The sequence below is a fragment of the Dermacentor albipictus genome, unplaced genomic scaffold (assembly GCF_038994185.2).
Source record: "Dermacentor albipictus isolate Rhodes 1998 colony unplaced genomic scaffold, USDA_Dalb.pri_finalv2 scaffold_26, whole genome shotgun sequence".
NCBI lineage: Eukaryota > Metazoa > Arthropoda > Arachnida > Ixodida > Ixodidae > Dermacentor > Dermacentor albipictus.
Genome location: NW_027225580.1, coordinates 4142592 through 4169488, shown reverse-complemented (window position 1 = coordinate 4169488; position 26897 = coordinate 4142592). Strand labels below are relative to the sequence as shown.

Sequence of the window (26897 nt, the reverse complement as noted above, 5' to 3'; positions counted from 1 at the left end):
CATGCTTATTCGCGTGCATCTGGCGACCGTAAACATGGTAACGCAGCCTAATGGAGCACCGACATCCGGAAACGACGCCATAGGAACGACGGTGACGCCACGCGGTCGATTAATGAATGTTAAATTGTCTTCCGGCGTAATTTCCGCGATGGGTATCGCGCGCGTAAAGCGCGTGACAAACTTCAAAGAAACTAGTCACACGTCACGACCACGCTCGTTTAACACTTGTTTACGTCTTAGGCAGTGCAAAAGCTAAAACGCAGAAGTAAGGAAAACTGGGAACACATTTCGTTTGTATACCGCCTTGCCATCTCACGTGGCATGCCCGCGGCAGTAAACTGGTTTTCCGCCTGTCAGGCAGCTGGCCGACCTGCTGCTCGGAAGCCAGTTTTGGGGATACGATCCGCAAAAAAATGGTTGCGTAACACTTGAGGCACCCGCAACCACATTACGCAAAACACACAACAAACACGAGGTGTCCTTGAGCTCATAATAAAGAGAAATAGCTAGAAGAAAGAAGAAAAAAAAACGCGAAAAGAATGGATAACTGAAACAAAGATGGCGCACTTGGAAGGAACAGTTGCAATTTATTGTCGGTGGATACGCAGCCTAGTTATTCGGATTCGTGAAGGCAGCCGATATCTCTATGAGCAAGTCGATGAGGTTCTGTTTTGGCCCGGCATGAGGCGGTAGTTTTGGTAGGGCCTGGCAGTGAGTGGAACCCCGGGTATACCGTCCGCACACGAGACTCAACATTTGTCCGTATATGCGATCCATGACGTTAGCCAGGTATTCTTTGGCCTTCGAGCCCGGTTCACATGCGTCCACGGAGAGCTCCATGCAGTCCAGGAAGTCATGATACGTACTGCAGAAAACAAAAAGATGAAAACAACCGGTCCATTTCGCAATATTGAAAGCGATTGTGTTCTCAAGGCAATTAGGTTATCTGTCAACAAAGAACTGCGCATGTTTAAATGATTCATTATTAAGGGATTTCTTACCTGAAATTTTAGGAAGGCAGATATAAAATTTTTTCACAAAAACGACATTTAACGTAGGCCCACGAACGCTGTCGAAATGTTTCCGCCAAAGCTGAGGCATGCGGGGTGATAATTTTCTTGTTTTCTTGCAATTTTTTTCAATAAATTGCCTTTGGCCGATAGCATATTTCTTCTCCTTGAGATGGATTATTCAGAGGGACGGACATAACTAGCACGAGACATTTATATGCCTATTCAACTATATAATAAAAATTAAGTAATGAACTTCTTCATTCATTACTTTGCGACACGTACGTACTGCAATTAATTAATTCTAGCCGGTGCAATTGCCAGGCCTAATCCCTTGGAATGAGTTCCCAGAACGACGCCAGTTTTTAGATATGCGCCATGAAACTCGCCGCGAAAATCCGCCGTTGTTCCACTAACCTTTTTACCAAAGCGCTCTTCTATGCATTGAAGCACAAAATTAACTTGAACGTCGTTGTATTTTGCTCCGCGCTCCGGGAAACAATATCTCAAAACTGACGTCATCCTACATAATAATTTCAAGTGGATACGCCTTGCAAACTCCCCGGCTAAAATTTGTAAATTGCCATATGTGCCATGAAGTAATTAATTAATAAGTTGATTGGTAAAATTTTGTTAATTAGCTGAATAAATGTTTCGCTTTCTAGTGCATGTAACGACCACCTCTTCGGAAACATCCAGCTCAAGGAGAAGAATTACGCTCTATGCCACTGGCGATATTTAAAAAAAAAAAATTCCGGGAAACATGAAAAGGATTACCCCGTATATTATTTATGTAGTTTCTCAGAATGAGCCCAAGAATGTTTCTGGCCACGTCTCGAGTTCTCGCCTACAAAACAGTTTACTCGGGTCTTTATCTTGGTTCTAAAGCCTGTTGCTTTACGCAGGCAAAAGAAAAATAAGTGGTCTATGTTATACTTCAAAGTTCTATACGTAAAGGCCGGCTGAATGGTTCCACGCACTGTACCACGTAAGCCATGTTTTTTTTTTTTGTGTGTGTGTGTGCTTCTCTTATCCACGGGCTGACGTTCCACGCTCCGCCGAGGATTGAGGTCGTCTGCTATCGTCTGGTGCCATGTGCATGACCGAAATGTTATCGGCTCGTCTCGACCATCTTAAGAGGAAGCTTTAGCTCGGGCCCAACTCCGACGCGGCCTATTCAAATACATGTAAAAACGCAAAAACGTTTTTCTGAGATAACCCTTGGACCGATTTTGATGAAATTTGTTGCATTTGAGAGAGTAAGATGAATTCTAGTGACTGTTGGAAGCAGAATTTCGATTTAGGGCTTGAATTTTGTTAGAAAGATTTTCAAAAATTCAGAAGTTTGAAAAAAATAGAAGCATGAAGTTTACAAACTAATAGCTCTGCATCAAGAAGAGATATCGCGATTCTGTAAACGGTATTCATTAGATCATTCAAAGCGGACAAATATTATGTCATTTTACATCTTACGTGAATTTGTTACATTGTTTACGAGGGTTCTGCAAAAGTTGTAAATACATATTATTATATTTCTTGAGGTGCATGTGTAACATATAAATTTTGTCCGCTTTAGATGTGCTATCAGGTACAATTCACAGAATTGCGATATCACTTTTTCTTGCTGAGTTACGGAGTTGTAAACTTGATAGTTTCGTTTTCTGAAAATTTGCGATTTTCGCCAAATTTTTATAAAAAATTGACGACATAAATCGAAAATTCGAAACCAACAGTCACTAGATTTTAAGTTTTTCTTTCAAATTCAGCAAACTCCGTCAAATTTGGTGTAGTGGTTGCCTAGAAAAACGAATTCTCCTTTTACATGTATTTAGATAGGAGCACCCGAGCTAAAGCTTCCTCTTAAGTTTAATGAAATATTCGTGCAATGGGAGGGGGGGGTAAAAAGTAAGAAACAAGTTGAACGGTCTAGCCGAGACTGACGTTGTCCACGTTCCGTACAACACCGTAGGTTTCCTCTATGCGTACGCAGTGCGTGAACCTTGCACGCAACTTCGCTGCTGGTAAATTTTGCCCTCTGTCGAACGCACTCGAACAATGCAAAAGCAAACTGAACCACGCAATGTTAGAAGAATGGAAAAAGGTATTTGTAATGTTTGAAGCATCGCGGTCATTAGATGCTGTAGCACGTAGTCAGGTCAGTACACGTGCACTGGTGGTGGCCCTGCTGAAATTGGTCATGTGATGCATATAGCCACGCAGCTTTCCAGTATGTCATAATGGACACGTAATTAAGGTCAACGTTTAAATAGGACAGACTGGTGGGGTAGTCGGCGGGACATAATTTACACAGTAGCGCAAAAGCACATGGCTTGTGTCCTGGCGCTGTGTCCCGTCTATTTCTTTCGTCCACGTGCTTCTGTGCTACTGTGTGAATACGGTAACTCTTTCGCGAGCGTCATTGCCTCTAGGGTGAGGCCCTTAAAAGCGACGATCCCCAGGACCAACTAAGGGCTGTCCAAAGGGCCCGCGAACGGGTGGAGGACCATGGTCTTCCGGCCCCAACGTGGGAGCGGCCCGCAACTACGACTTAGTAGTTCCTTAGGATCTTAATAAAGTTTGTTGACTGACTGACTGATTGCCTCTAGGGCACCCTCAAGTGCAATCTTGAGCGAGCTGGCGCTGTATTATCTGGATGTCACTATTGCCTAATGAACAAGGGTGGGGGAGGGCAGTAATAAGTAACCCACACCTGTCGCTTTCGTATGAACCATCTCTACAAACACCAGAGCTCTCGTTGCTTTCTTTTTGTTTTGTTTTTCTTATGATGTTAGACGTTAGAAAACAACAACAATGCTACTATTATGGAGAAACGCGGATCAATTAAATCTGCAGTGGCATGCCTAGCTTTTGCACGCGGGCCCGTTATGCAATCCCGAGCACACTAAGCTTGGGAGCAATGTACTCAGAATGTCGAATGAGCCGACAATTATTGGACCGCTAAATTTGCACATCATGATTTTAAGCATTTCTGACCAGGTGTGTCTTACAGCAGATTCATTACTTCAGCTGTAGAGATAAGGGCGCCTGTGAAGACCACCTGGGGTTCTCTTCCGTGCACCTAGATCTAAGCACATGGATGTTTTCGCATTTCGCCCCCATTGATATTTGGCCGCCGTGGCCGGGATCCAATCCTGCAACTTCGTGCTTAGCAGCACAACACCATAGCCACTAAGCAACCACGGCGAGTGCCTGTGAAGACGAAACAGCGCGCTATTTACACGACGCTGCTTGACAAACGAATGCTTCGAATAGCAGCGTATTTCTGCGGTAGCTGCAGTACCGCCTGTAGCTCGAAAGAGCATTCCTCTCCATTATGTGGCTGTATTTTAATCGGCCACAATACGTGAACCTTGTTTATTTTTGAGTCTAAGACCCTCCATCTGAGCACCTTGACATTCGGAAGTTGACCTTCTTATGCAAAAGTCGGCAGACAACGAAAGGAGCAACGTTCGATAATAAAATAAGCCGCATCCAATGAGAGAATATTCGGCAGCTGGGCGTGAAGAACTTCGGCCCAGATACGCTTTACCGAGCCACAAATATATACATCTTCAGCTTGATGGTGGAGGATCATATTTTAATTTCTAGAAGACGACAGACGCTGTAGTTGCAATCTACGTTAGGCGAAGATTTGTGAAACCGTTTCAGTAAATGCAATGTAAAGAGATACATGATTCGTGCAATTTTATTTTATTTCCGACAACGTGCAAGGGACGTTCGCGGTCTTCTCCCACTGCAGAAGAAATCTTTGCGTTAAACGTGACGGAATCAACTGAGAGCGTCGGCATTGCTTATATTACGTAACTAATAATTCCTGAAGTTCATCGGCTTCCCATCCCGATTTTTCGCGAGAGTACTCTCAAAACTGCATAAATAGTGACGTTGTTGAGGCGATGCTCACGTAGATTAATGGGAGGCCTTACACCTCGAAAGTTTTGATCTCGCTATTTCTTGGAAATGCTTGTTCTGAAAAAAGTCGTCTCAATTAATGATAGCTATAGATTTCCGATGTATGTTACGTGGACATTGCAAAATCTCAGGTGATCTGGTAAAAAAAAAAAGAGAGATGTTTTACCAAAAGGAGTGGTGTTATGCAATTCATCGCATAACTAGATTACTCATTTGTAAATGTCATTGATTGCATTACTTATTTCTGAAACAAAAAAAAACTAATACAATTGTGTTGCAGTAAACATAAACATTATTTCTGGAGAGCCTTGGGTTGGAGGACTTTGAGGTGCTTTTATTTATCTATGAACATGCTGGGGCTCATATCCTCATGTATGCAATCGTAGGCGCATGTAGCCCTGGAAGTCATACGGCGTCGCAAATACTAGGCTTCACCAAGCTCTGTCTAGCCCTTGTATCCGAATTTTCACTTCTAGCACCGCATGTCACTTGCCCGAGGTCCTATTTCAGTAATGCGTGGCTTCGCCGCAGGTTAGCGAAGCAGCTAAGCATAACAGAGGCCAAACTTAATTTGCAGAGCCGTTTCATGGCAGGTAGAATGAACCCCCCTCCCTGCAATGCAAGTGTATATGTTATCAGCTCACACATCGGGCGATTCGACATTATGATGGCACCACAGTGTTTCTCGAATGAGTCGTTGGGCTACTTTAGGGCATTCTTGGTACCAAGACAGAACCGCATTGTAGCAGAAAGCGAACAGAGCCACCTTGTCTCTAACGCTCAGTGGAGTACGATGAGTGGTGGGTAGTAGACGCACATCGCAATGCAGACAGTGAGAACTGGAAGAGCGCTGAGTGTGGCGAATCAGAGAGTTTAGAGACCACAGTGATAACGCGTAACTGTCCCATTTTGCGACCGAATATATGATCCCCTTTGGCTGTTGCCTACAGCATCAGTTCGTAAACTATGAAAAAAAGAAATGCGGATGTATCTCGGTATTTTTTTCAGTAACTTTGCTTCGGACCTCGCGATGTATGTACATGCAGTAAGCGAACTAAGATGACCTGAGCTACGGCGCACTTTGATTCGCCATCGGTGACTATAAGTGCAGGTAATTCTAAAGGAAGCCACGCAACCCAGCTTCAGCAGTTCAGCATACGTAGGGTGGCAGAGCAACGACGCAATTCTTATATCAGTTTGAACGAAGGCTACAGAGCGGTTGTCACACGACACTACAATGTCGCATTTAGCAGTGCACCTCGAATTGAAGAATAAGCCGCAGTGCGTGACCTACCAGCAGGTGTAGTGGACGGTCCTTCTTGGCGGAGCTCCGAGGCTGTCACCCAAGCCATCACGAAGGACTTCGAAGCACTGGTTCAACTTGATCCCGGCTGCGTTCATGCACTTGATGCTGTTCTTGTACACTGCGCAAGCACAAAGCAGCGTGTATGACAGCGAACGATAGGGCGCCAGCAATGCTGATTCTGCCCAGACGCACGTACGCATCATCGCATCACATCTGCACCCCATATCCATGTGTCTTGCGAGACTGTTGGTATACCGGAAAGCGCTGCTAAGCACAATGTCCTGGGATCAGATCCTCGCCATGGCTGCTACCTTTATATTGAGCCCAAATTCAAAAACGCCTGCGCAATGGGTTCACGCTAAACAACCTTAGGTTGTTAAAACTATTCCGGAGTCCCAAACTACGGTGTGCCTCCTTATCAGATCGTGTTTATGGCACGTAAAGTACCAGAATTTAATTCTTTTATAATATACCAAAAAAAGGAGCAAAAGAAGTAGCTATATTAGGTAGTGCATATAAGAAACCATGCTCAGCTAGTTAAGCTGAAATAATGATCACAGGGCACACGTAGCGAAACACGCTAGAACAAAGTTACGAGGTGGCTTTCATGCGTTTTGCAATTGCCCAAATTATATTGGCCAGCTTATCGTTATTATGGTGAGTATGGGTAGGTGAGTGAACAGATATTGATTTATAGCGTTAAATATTTTAGCAAGAAACCAAGGGAAGCAAGACCAATGCACTATTCACGCAATAACAAGCTCTTAAGCGATAACCGAGCCATCGCATTTTACCTAATGCGCATTTCAATTGGCACCTTTCGAAAGGATGAATTGGGGTAAAGAAGTGAAGTCACAGTCATTGAAGAAAACTACTGTGAGGTTAATATTGTTTTTATATACACATTCCTCACCGAAATGTGCTACGACATACTATGCCATTTGCATTTTCCCAAAGTGTGTTATAGGGGAATCCTGCAGTAATGATAATTGCAAGTCTAACTTCTTGGACAACACATTTCAGGGAAGAACTTAGTAAAACTTGTGCTAGTTTCAGGAATTCTTCAGCAAAAGACGGGACCAATCTACTGCCGACCTTTGATTTTGCGATAGTATCGTATGCTCTATAAGAGAAAACAATTACAGAGCAACTTCGCCAGTAGCTACCAGTACCTTGCGTGCAATTTATCGTGCTAGTAATTTACTATTCAGTGAGTGATGCACTTGTAGAAGGGGAACTTCGCCACATTCCGCCGAAGCTTTCAGATGTCTGCTTGAAGTCGGCTAGTAGAGTGACTGCAGTATTTAGAGAAAAAAAAAAGGTCCCTCCTTTTGTTCTGCCAGTGCTTCCAGCTAAGCTTAGGCAAGGAAGTCTTGATTAAACTCACTTCGAAATAAATTGCATCCACAGACTGTCAAAACGCACTGCTAAAGAAGTATTGTGTCTAGCTTTACGGACAAGAGAACAGCCTTATTATGGGTAATAAGTCAGGTACGCATCAGTGCCATGTGCTTGTTCCGCGCTTTCATTCCGATCATTGAGCATGTTCGTTTTATCACAAAGTAGAATTCGTTTCGTATACCGAGAAGGTTAGCCTGTGCAAGTGTCATTGTTAGAAAAATTCTGACGGTGCACTGTGTGGCGTTTGATATCTCAGTGGATACCACGCCTCGGGACCATGCCATCGAGCTCTGGCGAGCACTGCTGTTGTTCCTCCTGGACCCAGCGGCACCACCGGTCGGCGATCGACTCCGCAGCAGCCTCAAGAGTCATGCGGACCCAACTTAGCTGCCTCCAGGACGTTCGTTAATACAACGGAGGCAGCCTCACACTTCCTCTTGCGCCATAATGCCCCTCCCCTTCCACCGCAGCGCGTTCGGCACATTCTAATTTGGAATAAACGTGGTTTCATTCATTCATTCACTCAGTGGAACATTGACATTGTTTATGACTACGTGGCACGTTCAGACTGTGTGACGGTGTCACGCAGACAATCCTACATTATTCTATATTTGCTTTGTTTGGTCTGCTTTCTTTTCTCCTTTCTGTCAATTTTCCACACACGTTTTCTCCTTCCCCAGTAGAGAGTATCGAAACGAAGATATCAACTGGTTGCCATCCCTATCTTGCGTTTACTTTTATCTCTTTCGCTCTCGGTGCATGTGCGTGCGTGTGTGTATGTGTGTTCGCACGCGTGCGCGCTACTATCTCCTTCTTGGTCCATTGTAACAGCGGGGTGGAGTGAACTTACTTTCGTGTTCGTCAGTGCCTTTGGTGCAAGCGGCTTCAAAGTCATCGCCCGCCGCTTCCATACCAACCAATGCCACGACGCGTGGAAGTCCGCTTTCCAGGCACCTCTCAGAGAAATCGAATGTGCAGGCAACCTGCTTGCGGAACAACCTGCATGGACGGTAGTCGGCTTAGCTGTAAATTGAAAAACGTTAGTTGCTACAGTCGACAATATATTGTATATTGATGTAATTATGAGTCAACTTCTTGAACACGTGAAGAAGTGCGTTTATCAAGGCCAGGTAGACCCAGGGGACACTAATCATGTGAAAATGTGGGTCGGAGCGCAAACGCCAAGCGCTTTGAAGCAGCACAATGCGTTGGCGGGCTAGTTGATGCGAATCCCTAAGCAGCCTACCGTTTTTTATTTCTTAAAAACTGTATCATAAGAACATTGTAGCAGTACTAAACAGTGATGAAATTTAGATGGTAAAACAATGGCACTTGAAAAGAATCTAAGGACCGCACACCGAGCGCTCGAACGGAAAGTCATAGGCGTTGCATTACGAGAGAGAAAGGAGGAATCAAGGATTAGTGAGCAAATGCTGGAGTCTGGTAAGATGAGATTAGAAGAAAAGTTTAGCAGGTGTGTTCTAGATAGCCGGTGCTCCTACTAACGTGATAGAACGAATTCCAAAATGAAGGAAACGCATTTGACGTAATATATCGGGCTGAGGCCTTCATCCTGCGCTGGACGATGACGACGACGATGGTGATGAGAACTAGTAGGGAACCGAGTGTAACGCATCAACGTGACCTAATGAGCGTGTACAGTTTGTATAGTGCAATGTAATGTAATGACCTGTAAACACAGCAGGTGATGTAAGACATACGTCGGCCACTTAAATTGCGAGTTGCTGCTAGAAAACCCCCGGCCCATGTCATTCACCCTGAAAAGACACCGCGTATTTACTGCACTTACCTCACAGAACTGCCATCCTCAATTGATCACTAATGCGGCGATAGTTTTTTTTATCGCACCCGGCTGTATATTAAAGGAGTACTAACACAACGCTTTAGACTTTTTATTTATTTCTTCAAATCAAGCTTCTGGGTCTCGAAAGCTTAAATGATGATGATCAATTCTGAGTTACCAGGTAATAGGTATGCGTGCTCTCGGAAAATGTCCCCTGCTTATACTACGGAGAACAAGATAGGCGATGAATAAGCGTTCACGTTTCAAATGTTGGACCTTTGGTTCACGGTCTGGGTTCGATGAAACCGTCATAACATAGCAGATCGAGAATAATGCTGGTGCATTACGTTGCCCGTGTAAAATACAGAGGTAAGGAAACTGTACATGTAGTTTTCGTCGGAAAGGGCAAATCACAAACTGTTTTAACCCTATTAGCGACGAGGACCTACGGAGTCGCCGTCTTTTGGAAGCGCCTCGCTTGCGTCGTCGTCGCCGTCGTCGTCGTCGTCGTCGTCGTCATCATCATCATCATCATCATCATCATCATCATCGCCAACGTCGTCATCGTCGTCATCATCATTATCGTCAGCCTATTTTATGTACCCCTGCAGGACGAATATCTCTCCCTGCGATCTCCAATTACGCCTGTCCTGCGCCAACCGATTCCAAATAGCACCTACAAATTTCCTAATTTCATCGCACCACCTAGCTTGCGTAGTATGAGGGATAACGCGGCCCGCTCCTCATAGGTTTGGCTGTCAGCGCTCAATAAAAACAACACACGTGAACCCTTCTGGACATTTCTGTAAGTACTCTCGCAATGACAGAAGTTTTTACTATTAAATTAATAATCTTGGCCAAACAGAAAGCGCACAAGGGTTTGCAGAGGCTATCTCTTTACCGAATACGTACAGTGAACGTCCACTGCGCGCGATCGCCAGCGTCTTGCGTAAAAGGTAGGCAGTCGCTGAGAGCAAACTAAGTGAAGTATGTTCTTATAGTGGATTGTCAGTGTAACAAATTGAAACATAAAAGAATGAAGCTTCAATGTAGCGATTGCACGGGTTCGCAGCGTCCGTCTGCGCGTCTGCATGCATGTCCGCGCTCAATGTTTCGCTTTCACTGGGAGCACGTTTTCGCACTGTGCCGTCAGCTTTAGGCCGAAGCATGGGCATTTGACCGTACACAAGCAACCATTGTTCTGTGGAAGCTATCAGAGCAGCTGAAAAATAAGTTTGAAATAAATGGTACTTGGGCGCCTACAGCGGCTTTTGATATGTCGTCAGGACGTTTCAATCTTGTTTTTTGTAAATTACTGGACGTTATAATATTATTATTTCTCCAGTCTCATTGCACTATATGTTGTCGGTCTTCTCAGCGAGGGATTTCTCAGTTTCTTCTTTTTTTTCAAAACTAGTAAATTCATTATTTGGTGCGAACAGAAACATGAGCATATGCCATGCCTCTTTTTAATGTGCTTCTTACCATTCCGTTTCCATTCCAGTGAACTTGCCGGTGTCTAACATCAACAAGTTCAAAGACTAGAGCTTCATGACATTAGCTGGGTAGCGCGCGCGGGCAAAAGTCTAAGTGCACGCTTTCTGCTACTCACGGAACATCGCAGCCCCGTTGCCGTATCAGAAACGTTCCTCACGGAATTGCTTGCTGCACACCCGAGTTGTGGCCGATAGCTGCTTGTCCGTTCTAACCGTCGTATTCAGAAATGCATCTTAAACTGAAGCTCATGCTTGACTTGATATAAGTGACGCCTAGTTCGAACGCTCCCAAGTTGCTCATTGCGTTTCTTTTCGTGTGCTCGTGACAGGCGTCAATTAAATCAAGTCAAGCATGAGCTTCAGTTTAAGATGCATTTCTCAATACGGGGATAAGTTTCGCAATGCAAGCTTCACGCAGCGTTTTGTCCTGTGGGTGAGTGTGACGGCTGACACCAGGCTACGTTGCGTACGTCCGGTACCGCGGCACCGAGCAGTCTACCATGTTGGACGACTTCAAAAGCAGCCACTAGATATAATATAATGTTTTCAAGTGTTGTCAAGCCGGCGCCCGAAGCGGGAAAACCTCCCCACTTATCAGAACCGCAGCGCATGTGGGGCTTTAAGCTTTCGTTGTCAGCTCGCTTCGGCGCTTCCGAAGCAGCCGACGCGGCCGTCGTGTCCACGTTATCATATCACGTCAAGCCAACGGAACCGGCAGTTTTCCAGTGGTGGAGTTCACCCCCCATACCTGCTCTTGGAGAGTTTCGTCCGTTAGAAACAAAGAAAACTGTTTTTCGCGCATATGCGCGCACGTTGAGGATATAGACAGCTCATGCTGCGATAAAACTGTTTCTAGAATATGGATACATTTACTCGGCTGTATTTCACTTCACAGAATATGAAACGTTTGTGAGAATGCACTCAGAAGCAATTCCTCGATGAGGACAAACAAATTTGATTCTCGGGAATATTATACGGCTCAGGTGCGTTTTCATCGCGCTCGATGTTTTGCTATAGACTCCATAACCTTGGCCAGGCCCAGGCAACGGCATTTAGTTAAGAGCGCCACCCTTGTGAAAGAATACGGGCGCAAGGTCGCTTCGGCGCTCCCTGAACGGTTTATTTGCATTGGCGTTGCGTGTTCTTTCTTTTCTTGCTTGCGACGCTAGCGCTAAATTTTGAACAGCAGCACTCAGTCTGCTTGCGAAATGGCAATGGGTAGACTCGAATGCGGTTTCCCGAAACTCTCTGACGCCGAACACCTCTTTCAGGACAGCAAAATCGAGGCAAACGTCTGCTGCGACACCCGTTTACAGAGTACAATAAAATACGGACAAAGACGCGATAACATTCGTCAGTTGGGGTTCGTACATCAGCAACCCAATATAGAGCATATATTCTTGAGGTATACGATGGCAATTCAGTGCAATGCAGAAGTCACTGTAGTTACAGATGTGTGAAACGAAGATGAGTACTGCTTTTTCTTCCAATGCGAAACATGATAATAACATTCCTGATTTGTTAAGTGTTATTATTGGTTAGGAACACATGTATACAAAAAATCACTTCCTTTAGTAGTCTCCTCCAGCAGAAACATGGGCGCGATGTTTTCTTTATTTTTTGTGGTCAATTACAAAGTTGTTGTACACAACAACTACATGCCTCACTACGACCAAGCACTTGAACAAAGCAGCTGCATTATCGGAATTTTTGCTGTGGGCTTTTAAAACCAATAACTTTCTTCGAAACATCCTACCATTTGCGCCGAAGAATCACGGCGCAAAGCCGTGATTCTTCGCAGTAGCAACGATGGCTTCGCCAACAATCGTCTCACAAGCGGTGTCCACCAACAGACACTTCCGCACATGTACTATATTCCAGTGGAACGCTCGCGGATTGCGCTCGAAGTTAGCAGACTTTAAGCATCTTACGCGAGTGTACCGATTCCCTTTTTTAGTCATTTCCGAGTCTCGCGTCGACGAGCACTTTAGGATAAAGGGGTATTATTTTCATCATTCAAGGCGACAAAATGGAATTAGCCGACTGCTCGTTGGATTTCGCAACGACATACCTGCCTCTGCGATTGACGTAACACCACATGACAAGAACGAATATATTTGCGCAACCACAGTGATTGCATCCAAAGTGTTTACCCTAATCGGCGTCTACTTGGAACCAGGATCACCTTTCGACGTGACCAGATTGGAAAACTTGTTGACAAACACTCAGTCGCCACATATTATTTGTGGCGATTTCAACGCACATAACGAGATCTGGGGCAGTTCACATACATGTGGTCGGGGTGCTAAGCTGGCGAAGCTTTTTGCAAAATACAATATAGAGCCCTTGAACGATGGCAGCATAACGTACCTGAAAAATCCGACGACTGTTAGCTGCATTGACATCACATTCGTATCAAGTCAAGTGGCCCCGATGTTCGGATGGTGTACAGATTTCGAGACTCGAGGTAGTGATCACTACCCGATCCTAATCTCTGCCCTTCATTTTCGGACGTCGCCCAGAAAAGTGAAACTGAAGTCGGTAGACTGGGAAGCTTACACAGCAACCGTAGACAAAGGAATCACAGCCTCGACTACAAATACAGAAATAATACCTACAATAGCTCAATGCCTCAAACAAAGTACCCGCTATGCCACTAAGCATTGTAATGCACCAACAAACGACGAGGAATTTGAAAGGTTATGTGCCATTCGAAGGCGTGCCGAAAGGAAGGCTCTACGTACTAAGAGTATCGAAGACCTCAGAACTTGTCGACGGGCACAAAGGCATATACGACGTTACCTCACCAAACTGGACCGAAAAAGGTGGAGGGACTTTTGTGGGACACTGGACATACGACAACCGCTGAGCAAAATCTGGCGAGTCGTCAGAGGCATTCGCAAAGAGCCGCAACAGCTTTATCCTTTTATCGCCCTCTCATTACATGAACGCGCATCCCTGAAAGAGGTGGCAGAGCAGTACTGCAAGCTCCTTTCCAACGGGGCACAACCTTTGCGGCAAATTGCAAGTCGTCAGCCTAGTCCACCTCGAGCTACCCTTCCTGACTTAGAATTACCATTCACCATCGAAGAGCTCACGGCAGCAATCAGCGACGTAAACAAGCGATCATCACCTGGCCATGACGGCGTGAGTTATGAAGCGCTCGCAAAACTATGTCACACATCTCGCCTACGCCTTCTGGAGTACTACAACGCCTCATGGATAACTGGGGAGGTTCCTACGGAATGGAAGCTTGCGAAAGTAATTCCTATATTGAAACCATCAAAGCAGCCAACGAATTACGCCTCCTTCAGACCCATATCTCTGCTTAGCTGCGTAGGGAAGCTATTCGAAAAAATGATCTACAAACGACTAAATTGGTTCCTGGAAACTGCAAAAGTTTACCCGGAGGAAATGAATGGCTTCCGGCAAAATAGATCCGCAATTGATAATGTCATTGCCTTGGTTTCATCACTTGAAGAGGAATTGGTCTCTGGAAACATACCTACTGCATTATTTTTAGACATTCAGGCAGCATATGATTCGGTCTATCATACAGCGATACTTGACGCTTTGGAAACTCTTGGTCTTGGAGGACGGCTCTACACATGGATTGCAGACTATCTTCAAGGACGCCAACTTTTCATGTGTACCCCGGATGGCCCCACAGCGCTTTATGCCGCCGAGAAGGGAGTGCCACAAGGAGCTGTGTTAAGCCCGATATTATTTAATTTAGTCCTCATCCATCTGAAAAGAAACCTGCCCCCTGGCGTCAAAATCACACTGTATGCGGACGACATCTGCATTTGGAGTGCGGCGCGTTCCCGCAGTACCACCCAACAACGCTTCCAGAGAGCGCTAGCAAATATATCGGCCTACCTAAATCCAAGGGGTCTGAAATTGTCCCCCGACAAAAGCGTTGCCATGGCTTTCACGCGGAGGCGTATGGAAAAATACCCACTAGTGTTGGGTGGTCGCGCCCTTCCATACGTCAAGACGCAAAGGTTTCTTGGAGTGACGATCGATAGGAACCTCACATGGTCGCCCCAAGTGAAAAAATTGAGTGAGAAGATTTCCTCGGCGTCGCACGTATTCTGATTTTTAGCCGGATCACAGTGGGGCAGCAACTGTCGATCAATGGTGCTCCTCCATAAGGCCTACGTCGACGGAACACTACGATATTACCTCCCGATCCTGCACAAAGTGTCTCCCACAAGCAAGAGAAAACTCGAGGCAGCACGAAACAACTGCCTTCGCGTATGTCTTGGCCTTCCGAAGGGGTCGTCCCGCTCAGGGACTGTAGCAGAAGCCGGATGCCTGCCTCTGGAAGTGCTATGTTCGCAGGAGACACTTCGGATACACCTCCGCCACGTCATTCATACGAAGAATCACTTTTTAAAGGATATTTCCAGAACCCGTGCTACATCCAGCTTTGGGCAGGCCGTCGGAAGCATATCTATTTCGATTCCTGCTCAGGCGTCACAAATTATGCCGCGAAACATTTCACCATGGACACTGTCCCCACTGGAAATCGTGCCATACATACCTGTAATCAGTTCGAAAAAGAAAATGCCTCAAGCAGCGACTTATCAGATAGCTTTAGAATATATGCACAAAGAATACGCAGCCGCAACGCACATTTTCACAGATGGCTCTACAACTCCACATCGTTCATCATGCGGACTTTTTGTTCCCTCTACAGGACAACGATTCTCGTTTCGTCTTGAGCGAGCGACATCATCTACTTCAGCGGAGCTCTATGGCATTAAGGAGGCCCTTGTGTATATACTTCGACAGCAGCCGACAAAGACATGGGTGATATTCACAGACTCAAAAGCAGCCCAACAAAGTATATGGAACAGGCACAAGCGTTGCAATAATCAACCAGCAGCATTTGACATTGCTTATCTTCACCACAGGGCTAAGATTGCTGGGCATTGCATAAAGTTCCAGTGGATACCTGGCCATGCCGGCATTTCGGGAAATGAAAGAGCGGACGAAGCTGCCAGAAATGGACTCCAATACCGCAAATTCAGAAGAACATATTTTACAAAAGCCGACGCTTCAACCATGGCAAAAAAATATGCCTATCAAGAAAAAGACCGCATCTTGAATCTGCCGCTTCACCAAGACAACTCCCTACGTTACATTGACCCAGAAATGAGACCGAAAATTCCACGACCACTTCCTCGACACTTAGAGACATTGTACCATCGTCTTCGACTGAACGTGGCATACACGAACAATTATCTGTACCGCATAGGACTTACCACTAGCCCATACTGTGATAACTGTCGCAACTTAGAGACAATTGAGCACGTATTACTAGAATGCCCCGCGTACCGCGACGAGAGACAATTTTTTGAGCGCCAAATGGACATGATTTGCCCCGGACCGTTAACGTTACCGACCATCTTAGGTCCAATGCCCGGCCCTTCGAAACAGCGACGGGTTTTGGATTTATTGTTCAAATACCTGACAGAAATTGGTCAAATAGGAAAGCTTTAAGAATTGCATCCTTCCTATACAAAAGCCTAAATTTACCCGCCATGTCACCTGTAAAAATTAGTATCAGGTCCAGTCGGACATTTCATATTTATTTTTATCCTTTTTTTTTCTCCCACTCTTATCTGGAATCTTTTAATCCCATTACCCATCCCTATACAGAGTAGCATGCCAGCGGTTATATACGCGCCGGCAAAATTCTCTGTTTTTCTAATAAAGAGCCCTCTCTCCCCCCCCCCTACCAATTTTCTTGCATCTAACTGTATTTTGGGCCAATCCAGAAAGCAGTGCAGTGTAACCAACGTCTCACATAACGCGAGCTGTCATGCTGGAAAAATGCTAGAAACTAGCACGCGACGCTGGCGCCAGACGTTTCAAAGAGCTACTGTGGCAGCATATATACAATTTTAACCTCATGGTTAGACTTGTTAGATGCTGTGATGGAAACTCAGAGGTTCGATCACACCATTATTCGCGCATTTCTTTACAGCATTGTAGACAAACTTTACTCAATATAGAGATATCTAACAGGAAGCTCGAGGTATGTATAGTGAGTGCATCACAGTGTGCACGGAAACGCAAGCTTGAAGAGATACGAAATATAAGATGGTCTCTTCATTACAGCAAATTGCTTTCTGGAATCGTTCGGCTATTCGCTTACATTGACAATCATCGTCTATGGTTCAATTTCGCCTAATTTATTGACATTGTTACAAACGTAAAAAAATGCAAATGTTGAAGAGCAATCATAATTATGGCCTTGCTTTTATTCCCTAATTTAAGAAACGTCGCTAGAAGAAAAGTACGTTATTTGGTTCGGAGGACCTTTAAACACTTGTATATCTTTTTCCAATCGCTCGGAAATGTAGAAATTACGGGCCGGCTCGGCGTACGATGTTGTCGAGTATGTTGTGGTCGTGGATGACACATTATTACGGTGTACCAGGCTTGCGGGATGACAAGGTTGCATTTTGCATCGGGAAAACGCATGGCGCGACCACTAGTATCGTGCGCGCCAACGCAGATGGGAGCTCCGACGAGATGGGGCGTAATTAAGCTCGAATGTGTCTGGAAGGAAATCAATCGGCGGTGGTGTCGCGGGAAGGAAGCTTCGCTTGCCTAGTCTATAATAAATGTAACATGATATTAAAGCGAAGCTGTAGCATCATAGTCATCATCATCATCATCATCATCATCATCCTGGTTACGCCCACTGCAGGGCAAAGGCCTCTCCCATACATCTCCAGCTACCCCGGCCATGCACTAATTGTGGCCATGTTGTCCCTGCAAACTTCCTAATCTCATCTTCGCACCTAACTTTCTGCCATCCCCTGCTACGCTTTCTTTCTCTTGGGATCCAGTCCGTAACCCTTAATGACCACCGGTTATCTTCACTCCTCATTACATGCCCTGCCCATGCCCATTTCTTTTTCTTGATTTCAACTAAGATGTCATTAACTCGCGTTTGTTCCCTCACCCAATCTGCTCTTTTCTTATCCCTTAACGTTACACCTATCATTTTTCTTTCCATAGCTCGTGGCGCCGTCCCCGATTTCAGTAGAACCCTTTTCATAAGCCTCCAGGTTTCTTCCCCGTACGTGAGTACTGGTAAGAAACAGCTGTTATACACTTTTCTCTTGAGGGATAATGGCAACCAGCTGTTCATGATCTGAGAATGCCTGCCAAACGCACCCCAGCCCATTCTTATTCTTCTGATTATTTCAGTCTCATGATCCGGACCCGCAGTCACTACCTGTCCTAAGTAGATGTATTCCCTTACCACTTCCAGTGCCTCACTACCTATCGTAAACTGCTGTTCTCTTCCGAGACTGTTAAACATTACTTTAGTTTTCTGCAGACTAATTTTTAGTCCCTTCCTTCTGCTTTGCCTCTCCAGATCATTGAGCATGCATTGCTGTTGGTCCCCTGAGTTACTAAGCAAGGCAAGATCATCAGCGAAGCGCAAGTTACTAAGGTATTCTCCATTTACTCTTATCCCCAATTCTTCCCAATGCAGGTCTCTGAATACCTCCTGCAAACACGCTGTGGATAGCACTGGAGAGATCGTATCTCCGTTTCTGACGCCTTTTTTATTGGAATTTCGTTGCTTTCTTTATGGAGGGTTACGGTGGCTGTGGAGCCGCGATAGATATATTTCAGTATTTTTACATACGGCTCGTCTACACCCTGATTTCACAATGCCTCCATGACTGCTGAGGTTTCGAAGCTCTATATAGCTAGCTGATTCGTCCATCTGTTCGTCCGCGTGTCGCCTGCAAGCCGAAAATTCCTCCGGCGCAATACAATGCGCATGCGCGAAAGAAAAAGAGAGATGCGCGTGATTGGCTGCACCAGTAGTGACGTCGCCCATCCCCGGCACAACCGAGCGCCCGCGCAGCAGTTTCTCTGCGGCTCCGAGATGGGTAGGCCACACGTCATACGTACTCCTGAGGAGCAGGCAGCTTTCGATTAGCAACGCCGCGGACAAAACCGGGAACGAGCTTGTCTTCGGCGTGCCGATGCTGCAGCCCAGGCACAAGAACAGGCTCGTGCAACCGAGCGCAAGCAGCAACTGCGTACCAAGGATCCGGCAGCCTACGAAGCCGTCGTTTAATGAAACGTCGGGATTAACCAAGTGATAAACACCGGGGTCTCACGTTTCATCTTCTCTGGTTAGCCATCTGTACGCAGTGCTCGGGCGGTGATTTTTTAAAATATTCTATTTTATTAAACTTCATCCTGTGCAACATTGAATTTTCCTTTTCTTATGTACCACCCGCCGCTGTTGCTTCGACGCTATGGCGTTGTACTGCTAAGCTCGAGGTAAACGGTTGAATGCCGGTCTATAGGGCGCTGCGTTTTGATGGGAGTTGAAATGCAAAGACGCCTGTGCCCTTAGATTTAGGTGCACGTCAAGAAACATCAGGTGGTAAAAATTATTGCGGAGTCCACCACTACAGCGTGCCTCATAATTAGGTCGTTGTTTTGGCACGCTCACTCCGAAATTTCATAACTATATTTGCCTACTTACGTTCCCCTGCCCCAAGAATCGGGTAGGTAAACGGAGGCGCCCTAATCAACCTTCTTTCCTTTCGTCCTTGTTCTTCGTCGCTCTTCTTTCATTATTTGAGCGTTTTAGCAGATTCACAAAAATATTTAGCACCTACTATCATGTTCTTGACATTTTTGTAACGGAATATGAAAGACTGTTCACCTTACTGCTAAATGACATTCATCTGCAGGAAGCGAAGTGCGTTCTTTAAGCTCCCGCTCATCTCCAGTTACATTGCGCAGTACGGAGACGTTAGGCTGCTGTAGGACGGGACCTACAATACTTGCGTAGTTTCTTGTAAAATGGGTAGTTTCACGCATTTTTCTTGACCGTACATATATGCTACAGCAGTTCCTATACGGATACGTAAAGTGGTATAAACTTGTAGGCACAACACGCCGTCTAGTTTAAAGAAATTGTTTGCAAAAAAAAAAAACATGCGGTCACCAAACCTCTAAAGTGGGGCTGCAGCTGACGCTAGTCGATCTTTAAAGACATGCGAGCGTTGCGCGAATAGCTACGACTTGTATTTGAATACAAGTGAAATAGTTCCTACTTGTTTAGTGCAACTCTGTCAGGACCTCCCGATATTCTTGTTATCTCTCTCTCTCTCTCTGCTAGGGCAACTTTATAAATTTTCTAGTTAGTGCAGTCAATAAGAATGTCAGCTAACACTAGTTTAATAACCATAACTCAGATGAATTAGCAGTTATGAAACTTTCTGCCAAGTTTTGATTGTAGACTTTTACATTGCAGTGCAAAGCAACAACGTCCATTACTTTGCCCTGCAGCACTCTTCAACAACTCAGTTTTCCCCTATTTTCTTCCACATATAATAACAGCCATGGAAAACAAAAAGAAAGTCGTAACTGTTTAACTGCCCCTACGTTTTTAAAGCTAATGCTTCCTTGCTAAAACACTACTAGTGCGTCCCAAGTTTAAGTATGCAGGTGCTAAGTGTGATTCTACTCAGGAAATTATTGTATTAGAATTTCTTGAGAATAATTCAGTTCATTTCATCTATATATAGTAGAATTGTAAGTATATCTGCTATGAAAACTAACCTGGAGTTTGCGCCGCTATTATATCACTGTAAAACCTCGCGTTTAAGTTTCTCCACAGGCTCTACCATCATTCGGCTCTACGCGACAGACTAATTCCTTAACCAAGGTGCACATCACTTTAATTGAACCAGTGAAATAACCTCGGTGTTGAAGCATGTCACTCTCATTTTTTTTCCCCATTCTTTTCTGTCTCGCTCATCCCATGAATGGAACCACCTTCCAGAAGTTGTATCTCTAAATGATAACCAAATATTTCGAACCACTTTAGATAACTTTGTATAATGAGATGTCTTTACTTTTATTATTTTTTTGATATAACCGACTATTCGTGCGTATGTGTCACGTATTTTTATGACCACTTACTTACTAAATTGTGAAGCACTTGCTGAAATTGTACAATCGGAAGCCTTTCTAACTCATTCTTATACCTCACTGTATTTCACGTTCAGGTATCATTGTTTCCTTGCTGCAACCACTCCCCTCTATAATGCCCTTGGTTGGTAGTGTATAACAAACAAGTAAATAAATAAAGAGATAAATAAATAAATAGCAAAGAAAAGCACCGCGACGTCGAAATTGCGTGCTGCTGTAAGGCCCTATAAACCTGTATATATGTTGAAACAGACAGTGGGGAATCAAAAGAGAAACGAACAAAACATAATGATTGCCTTTAGGTTATTCGCACCGCGATCGAAAAACACTCACTCGCAGATGGCCTCAAACTCGGGCTCGTCGGGCTCTGGCAGCCGCGTGCTGTTGCTATACACCAGGTAGTCCTCACCACAGGCGCGAAGCTGCGCTTTATCGCAGCCAGGTTTCAGCTGGGAATGACAGACGCCTGGATGCAACGGCAAAGCAGAAAGCGCACGTGTGAGTTCCATAATATTGTTACGTTGCAGAAGTCACATATAAAGATGTATTTGCAATATCTACACGAGAGACAATGACAGATAAACAAGATGGCTGTAGAGAGCGATTCCACCTCTACACGTCAAATTGCCTCCTTCCAACTGGCGCCACTCTTGATGGCGCCGTAACAATACGCTGCACTGATGCCGTTACTATACGTAGTGTGTTCCCCATTGACAGGATCGGAGCTATAGATAGTGCGGATAGTTAGGTCCTAGAATGCAAATTAAAAATCGCTATCCATTACATTCATTCTATAAAACAGAGCTCTCGAAAACTTGGCGCAACAAACGCTTTCCCAACTTTTTTTTCTTACGGTCATGCGAGCTGGTCACGAAGTATTTGGATGCAAAAACTCTGGACTCTAGATTCAAAACGGAACTACTCCTGGATGATTGAACGCATTCGCGGGATTGCTTATTCAGTGATAGTTTTGCAAGGGTCAGGGACTCATTGGATGATGGCGGTGATAAATAGCTATTTGTTCCCGAAATAAAGAAAGAACAACGCGAGCATCCTCCGCCATAACGATATCATTAGGAAACCTTAAATGCATTACCAGATAAAAATGGCATGTAAGCAACAACGCAAAGTAAACAGCTGTATAATAATGAAACCAGCTTGATCTAATATAGCCTGTTTCTAAACGTGGTCTCTCTTTTACAGGTTTCGCATTCTCAAATTTCACTGGCGATTAACGGCTTCGTTATGCCTTACATAACCGCAATCCCCACCCAAATTCGCATGTTTTGAGCATTTTCCTTTAGGTCAAAATTCGAGAGCAAGTGGAGTAAAATTTGCAGGAGCGAGCTGTAGCTGCCGCGCTGGGTATCATGTTAAGCCATGTAACAGCTGACGTCTGGTGCTGATATGAAGTGCATATTGTCACTGTAAACTTTAATGACATGTTCGCTCCTTTTGACATGTTCGAACTTTAATGTTCGCTCCTTCGAGCTTGACAAACAATAACCAAAACCTTATAGCGTTCGCAGTTGTTACTGTTACTTAGGATAAATCGCAGCCATTATCTAAACTGTGTTTTTACTAAAACCTGCAAATAGGGTAATTATTAAATTAGTTACATATTAATGTTACCATGTTTATATTGGACAAGTGGGAATGCGCAGCTAGTCAAACGACGTTACTCCCTCACTCAGAATACGACAATACCACACGAAGTGTGTGAATAAGCTGTTTTACGTAATATGACGTCACGCTTGCTGCAACACGAATGGTGAGTGTAGATAACGGCCCGTTTCAAACTAGACGCATGTCACTTTTAGAATGTTGCAAGCGCATCGCTGCGCTTGCACAAGCTAAGCCTTGCCTGCTGAACGACGTAACGTTCTCTTCACTGAGTATGCCCCTTACATTCAATAGGGTTGCTGTGCCTTTTGTACTTTTCGCTAGCGTACGCCATCTGATTCATCATCATCATCAACAACCAATTTTTATTTCTACTGCAGGACGAAGGCCTCTCCCAGTGGTCTCCAATTATCGCTGTCTTGCGCTTGCAGATTCCCGCTTGCGCCTGCAAATTTCCTAATATCATCCCCCAACAAAATTTCCTTCCGTCCTCAACTAGCGTCTTCTTTCTTGGCACCCATTCTGTACCGCCAATGGTCCACTCGTTAGCTGCCCTATGCTCTACATGGCTAGTCCACTTCCATTTTGTTTGCCTAATATCAACTAAAATATCGGCTAACCCCGTTTGCTCTCTGATTCACAGGGCTCCCTTCCCGTCTCTTTATGTTACGCCAAACATTTTTCGTCCCATCGCTCGTTGCGCAGTCCTCAACTTGTTCTTGAGTTTGCTAACCTGTAAGTTTCTGACCCATATGTTAGCACCGTTAGAATGCAATGATTGTACAGATTTCTATTCAACGTCGGTGGGGAGCTCCAAGCCAAGATTATATAATGCCTGCCGTATGCACTCCATCACGTTTTATTCTTCTATAAATTTCCTTCTTATGCTCAGGGTCCCCTGTGAGTAAGTGACTTAGATAACCGCACTCCTGCAGAGACTCTGGAGGCTAACTGACCATCATGAATTCTTGTTTCCTTGCCAAGGTATAAAACATTACTTGTGTTTTCTGCATATTAATATTCAACCATACTCTTATGCTTTCTCGGTTATAGTCGTCAATCATTTGTTGGAGTTCATCTCCAGTGTTCCTGAGCAAGGCAATGTCATCTGCAAATCCAAGGTTTTTATATATTTGCCACTGATACCCACCTAAGCCTTCACAGTCTAATTGCTTGACATACTTCTTCTAAGCCTGCAGTGAGTAGCATTGCATAGATTGTGTCTCCTTGTCCGACCCCTTTCATTATAAAAGTTTTTCCGCTTGTGTAGAATTAGGGTAGCTGTGGAATCTTTGAATATATTTCAAAATGTATTCGCGTATGCTTCCTGTATTCATTGATTGCGCAATGCCTCCATGACTGCTGGCTTCTCTATTGAATCAAATGCCTTTTCATAATCCATGGAAGTCATATAGAGAGGTTGATTGTACTCCTCAACTTTCTCAATGTGATTATTATAAGGTATATGTAACGTTTGTGTAAGCTAAGAAATAGCGTTAGTAAGCACGGCGGCAGCCGTGGTTGTTGATTGAGTGCGAAATATCACCTTGACTACGGTGTTGCTCTGGGTGATCGCCGATAAATCCTGAGTTACGATTTCCGTTCCTGTCAGCTCACCTGTGGCCGAATTCACAAAGCTATTCGTTTGCAAGTGACCTTTGCCATTAACGAGTCGCCACGCCACGTCTGGCACCAAACATTCTTTTTTTAAATACGAGCGCGCGACCCATACTCAGAAAAAAATTACGCTGGGATTGCTCCTAAGAAAAACAATTCATGCGAATCGGATGCTGGACATATCTTTACTGAAGACGGCAGGCAACTAGCACTTACGAAAGATCTTTTGCTAATTCGGTCCCTGAATCAACTTAGGAGCTCGTAGCCCACCAAGGTTTCGATATTATTCGATGAGTCTGATGTGCGCTTAAGCCTCACGAGACGAGTCGACATAAAACAGGCACGTTGGGCGTTGATTGAATGCCTTGGGCAGGACAGGCTTAAGACGGCACGCTTTGATCGAACCACGTCTTTTGGCGTTCTCTTTACATTCGCATTCCCCTGCATTGAGCTGAGCTAAGCATGGACAGCTGAGCTAGTTGCTTGTGAGCAGCACTATGACAAATCGTTTCAGCGCAAAAAAAAAACAAGAACGAGCAGAGAGGGACAACATGGACGCTGGACTTCAAGTGAAGTCAGGCTTTCTTGTCCCTCTCTCTGTTCGTCCTTTTTTGTGTGTGCGCGCGAAAAATGTTCTATAATGCCACTAAGCTAAGCCACGCTTGCGTTTAGCGAACCTAAAGCCAAATAGCTATTGTAAAAGTAACTGAATGGAATTCTGGGGTTTCACGTACCAAAACCATGATCTGGTGAGGCACGCCATATAGTGGGGGAGTTCGGAAGAATTTTGAGCACCAGTGGATTTTTAACACCCAATGCACGGCACGCGGGCGTTTCTGCATTTCACCCCCATCTAAATGCGGCCGCCGGGACTTGATCGAGCGACCTCATGCATGCAGCGCAACAGCATAGCCGCTATGCCACCACGGCAGGTATTCCAATATTGCTTATAGCTAGCGGCTTGAACGAGTATTCTATATAACAGCAAGTAAAAGAAGTGACAACCGCTCGAAAACTTACGGCGACTCTTAGAGCGAACAGCGACATTTTATAGTAAGGAACTTTTTGTTTGCTTGCCATTGCTCGAGTTCAGTTTTGCATCCCCATAGGAGAGAACCTTAGTTGTTCGCCAGCGAAGAAGGTGATTTACCACATCGAAATTCACGACACAACCGAAAGGAATACGATGAGATGTAAAATAAATACAAGGCACACGAGAATTCGGCAAAAGACTGGCGAAATAGCGACCACTTATCCTATGACGTCCCATTTTTGTTTTCCTTTTACATTATTGAGATATTGTACCCACAAGGGAAAGTCGAGAAATACTATGCTCAAACGTGTGAGAAGTGACCTGTGGTATGATATCGTATATAAAACAAGAGTATTAACGCCAGAGGTTGTCGCTAAACGGAAATGTAGGGGAGTAGTCTGTAACGATTCTTTCTATTTCAATTCCTTCATATTTTTCTTTTTCTATTGCTGCGCAACAAATGCCTTCGGTGGGGCCGGGATCGGCCAGCAGCCGTCATGGATCCTAAAAGATGAATAGACTCGGAGAAGATAATCATGTGAAAATACGTGCCCTACTGGCACTATTATGTAACGATTTCTTTCGCACCATTCTATGCCTTTCTTATCATCCACCTCTCCCGACCGGCCGATGATGGTGAGGACGCACACAGACGAAGCGCCGAAAGCAACAGAATAGGAATAGAATTGTTGCTTTATTCCGGCCCTGGTCAATTTGTTTCTTTTTCCTATGTGGTAGAAAAAGAAAGCAAATAATGGGAGGCACACCCGAAATATTCAGACAACTCGTGCGGAATTTGACGCAGTGGAGATATGGCGGGGTGGTCAGGAGGCTGCATGGTAAGCGCCTGTCTACGTACAGTTTTATCACTGTTCTGTGGCATCATGCCCGCAGCTGATTGCATCGCAGCTTATTTACAGAATTACGAAAAAAAAGCTGAATTTAGAATTGTATACACTACGAAAAAAGAAAAGACAGTTCGAAATATTGAAGAAACCCGAAAGGAAACGAGACAAGAAGAAAAGGTGCCATTGCTTACCCATGTAAGTCGCTACGAAGAAGAATGCTGTCGCCTTCCACATTTTCGACCGAGTGCTGCTGCCGAGCCGAAAGCGGGCGGTGTTGTGTTACACGAAGACGCTCTCCCAGCACTTCGGGGCTGCGAAGCTTCTATCGGCCCTAAATGCGGTTCGCAGTTAAGTAACACCGACGAAAGTAACTCCGTCACTTTCGAAGTGTTGCCGAGCCCGTCGGGTGGCGTCTCTTTAAGGCGTGGCGCGCTCTAGAACGCGACACCGGACGAGAGTTCAACAACATCCCCAGTTACGCTTTCCGCCAGCCGCTTCAACGCTGGACGTAATCATGTTCCATATGCAGTAAGCATCAGTGTGGAAAGTCGCGCTTGTTGACTACTCATGGCTGTGTGCGTACCGCGTGAGGAAGACAAGGTCGACAAAAATATGGGCGCGCATGACTTGCAACAAATTTTATTCAGAAAACAGCGCGTCGCATATGTACAGAGTGTCCCAACTGTCATGTACCAATATTTAAAAATATGCAAATGCCACTTAGCTGGATAAAACCAAGGTAATGTTTGTCGTCACTTGCACACGCTCAGATTATTTGTTTACATTCGGCCTAATTGGTCTAAAGTGGTCTTAGGAGGAGACTTTAACATTGACGT

General features: G+C 44.9%; 1 protein-coding gene across 1 annotated transcript; it reads right to left on the bottom strand.

The window, feature by feature from the left end:
* Positions 1-567: 567 nt before the first annotated feature.
* Positions 568-26474, bottom strand: LOC139052534 (uncharacterized). The gene is made up of 5 exons (XM_070529647.1): positions 26253-26474; positions 21274-21406; positions 8498-8646; positions 6235-6364; positions 568-865 (listed from the first exon to the last, which is right to left on the bottom strand). The coding sequence occupies exons 1-5, from the start codon at positions 26293-26295 to the stop codon at positions 610-612; spliced, it is 711 nt and encodes a 236-aa protein (XP_070385748.1). The 5' UTR covers positions 26296-26474; the 3' UTR covers positions 568-609.
* Positions 26475-26897: the final 423 nt, after the last annotated feature.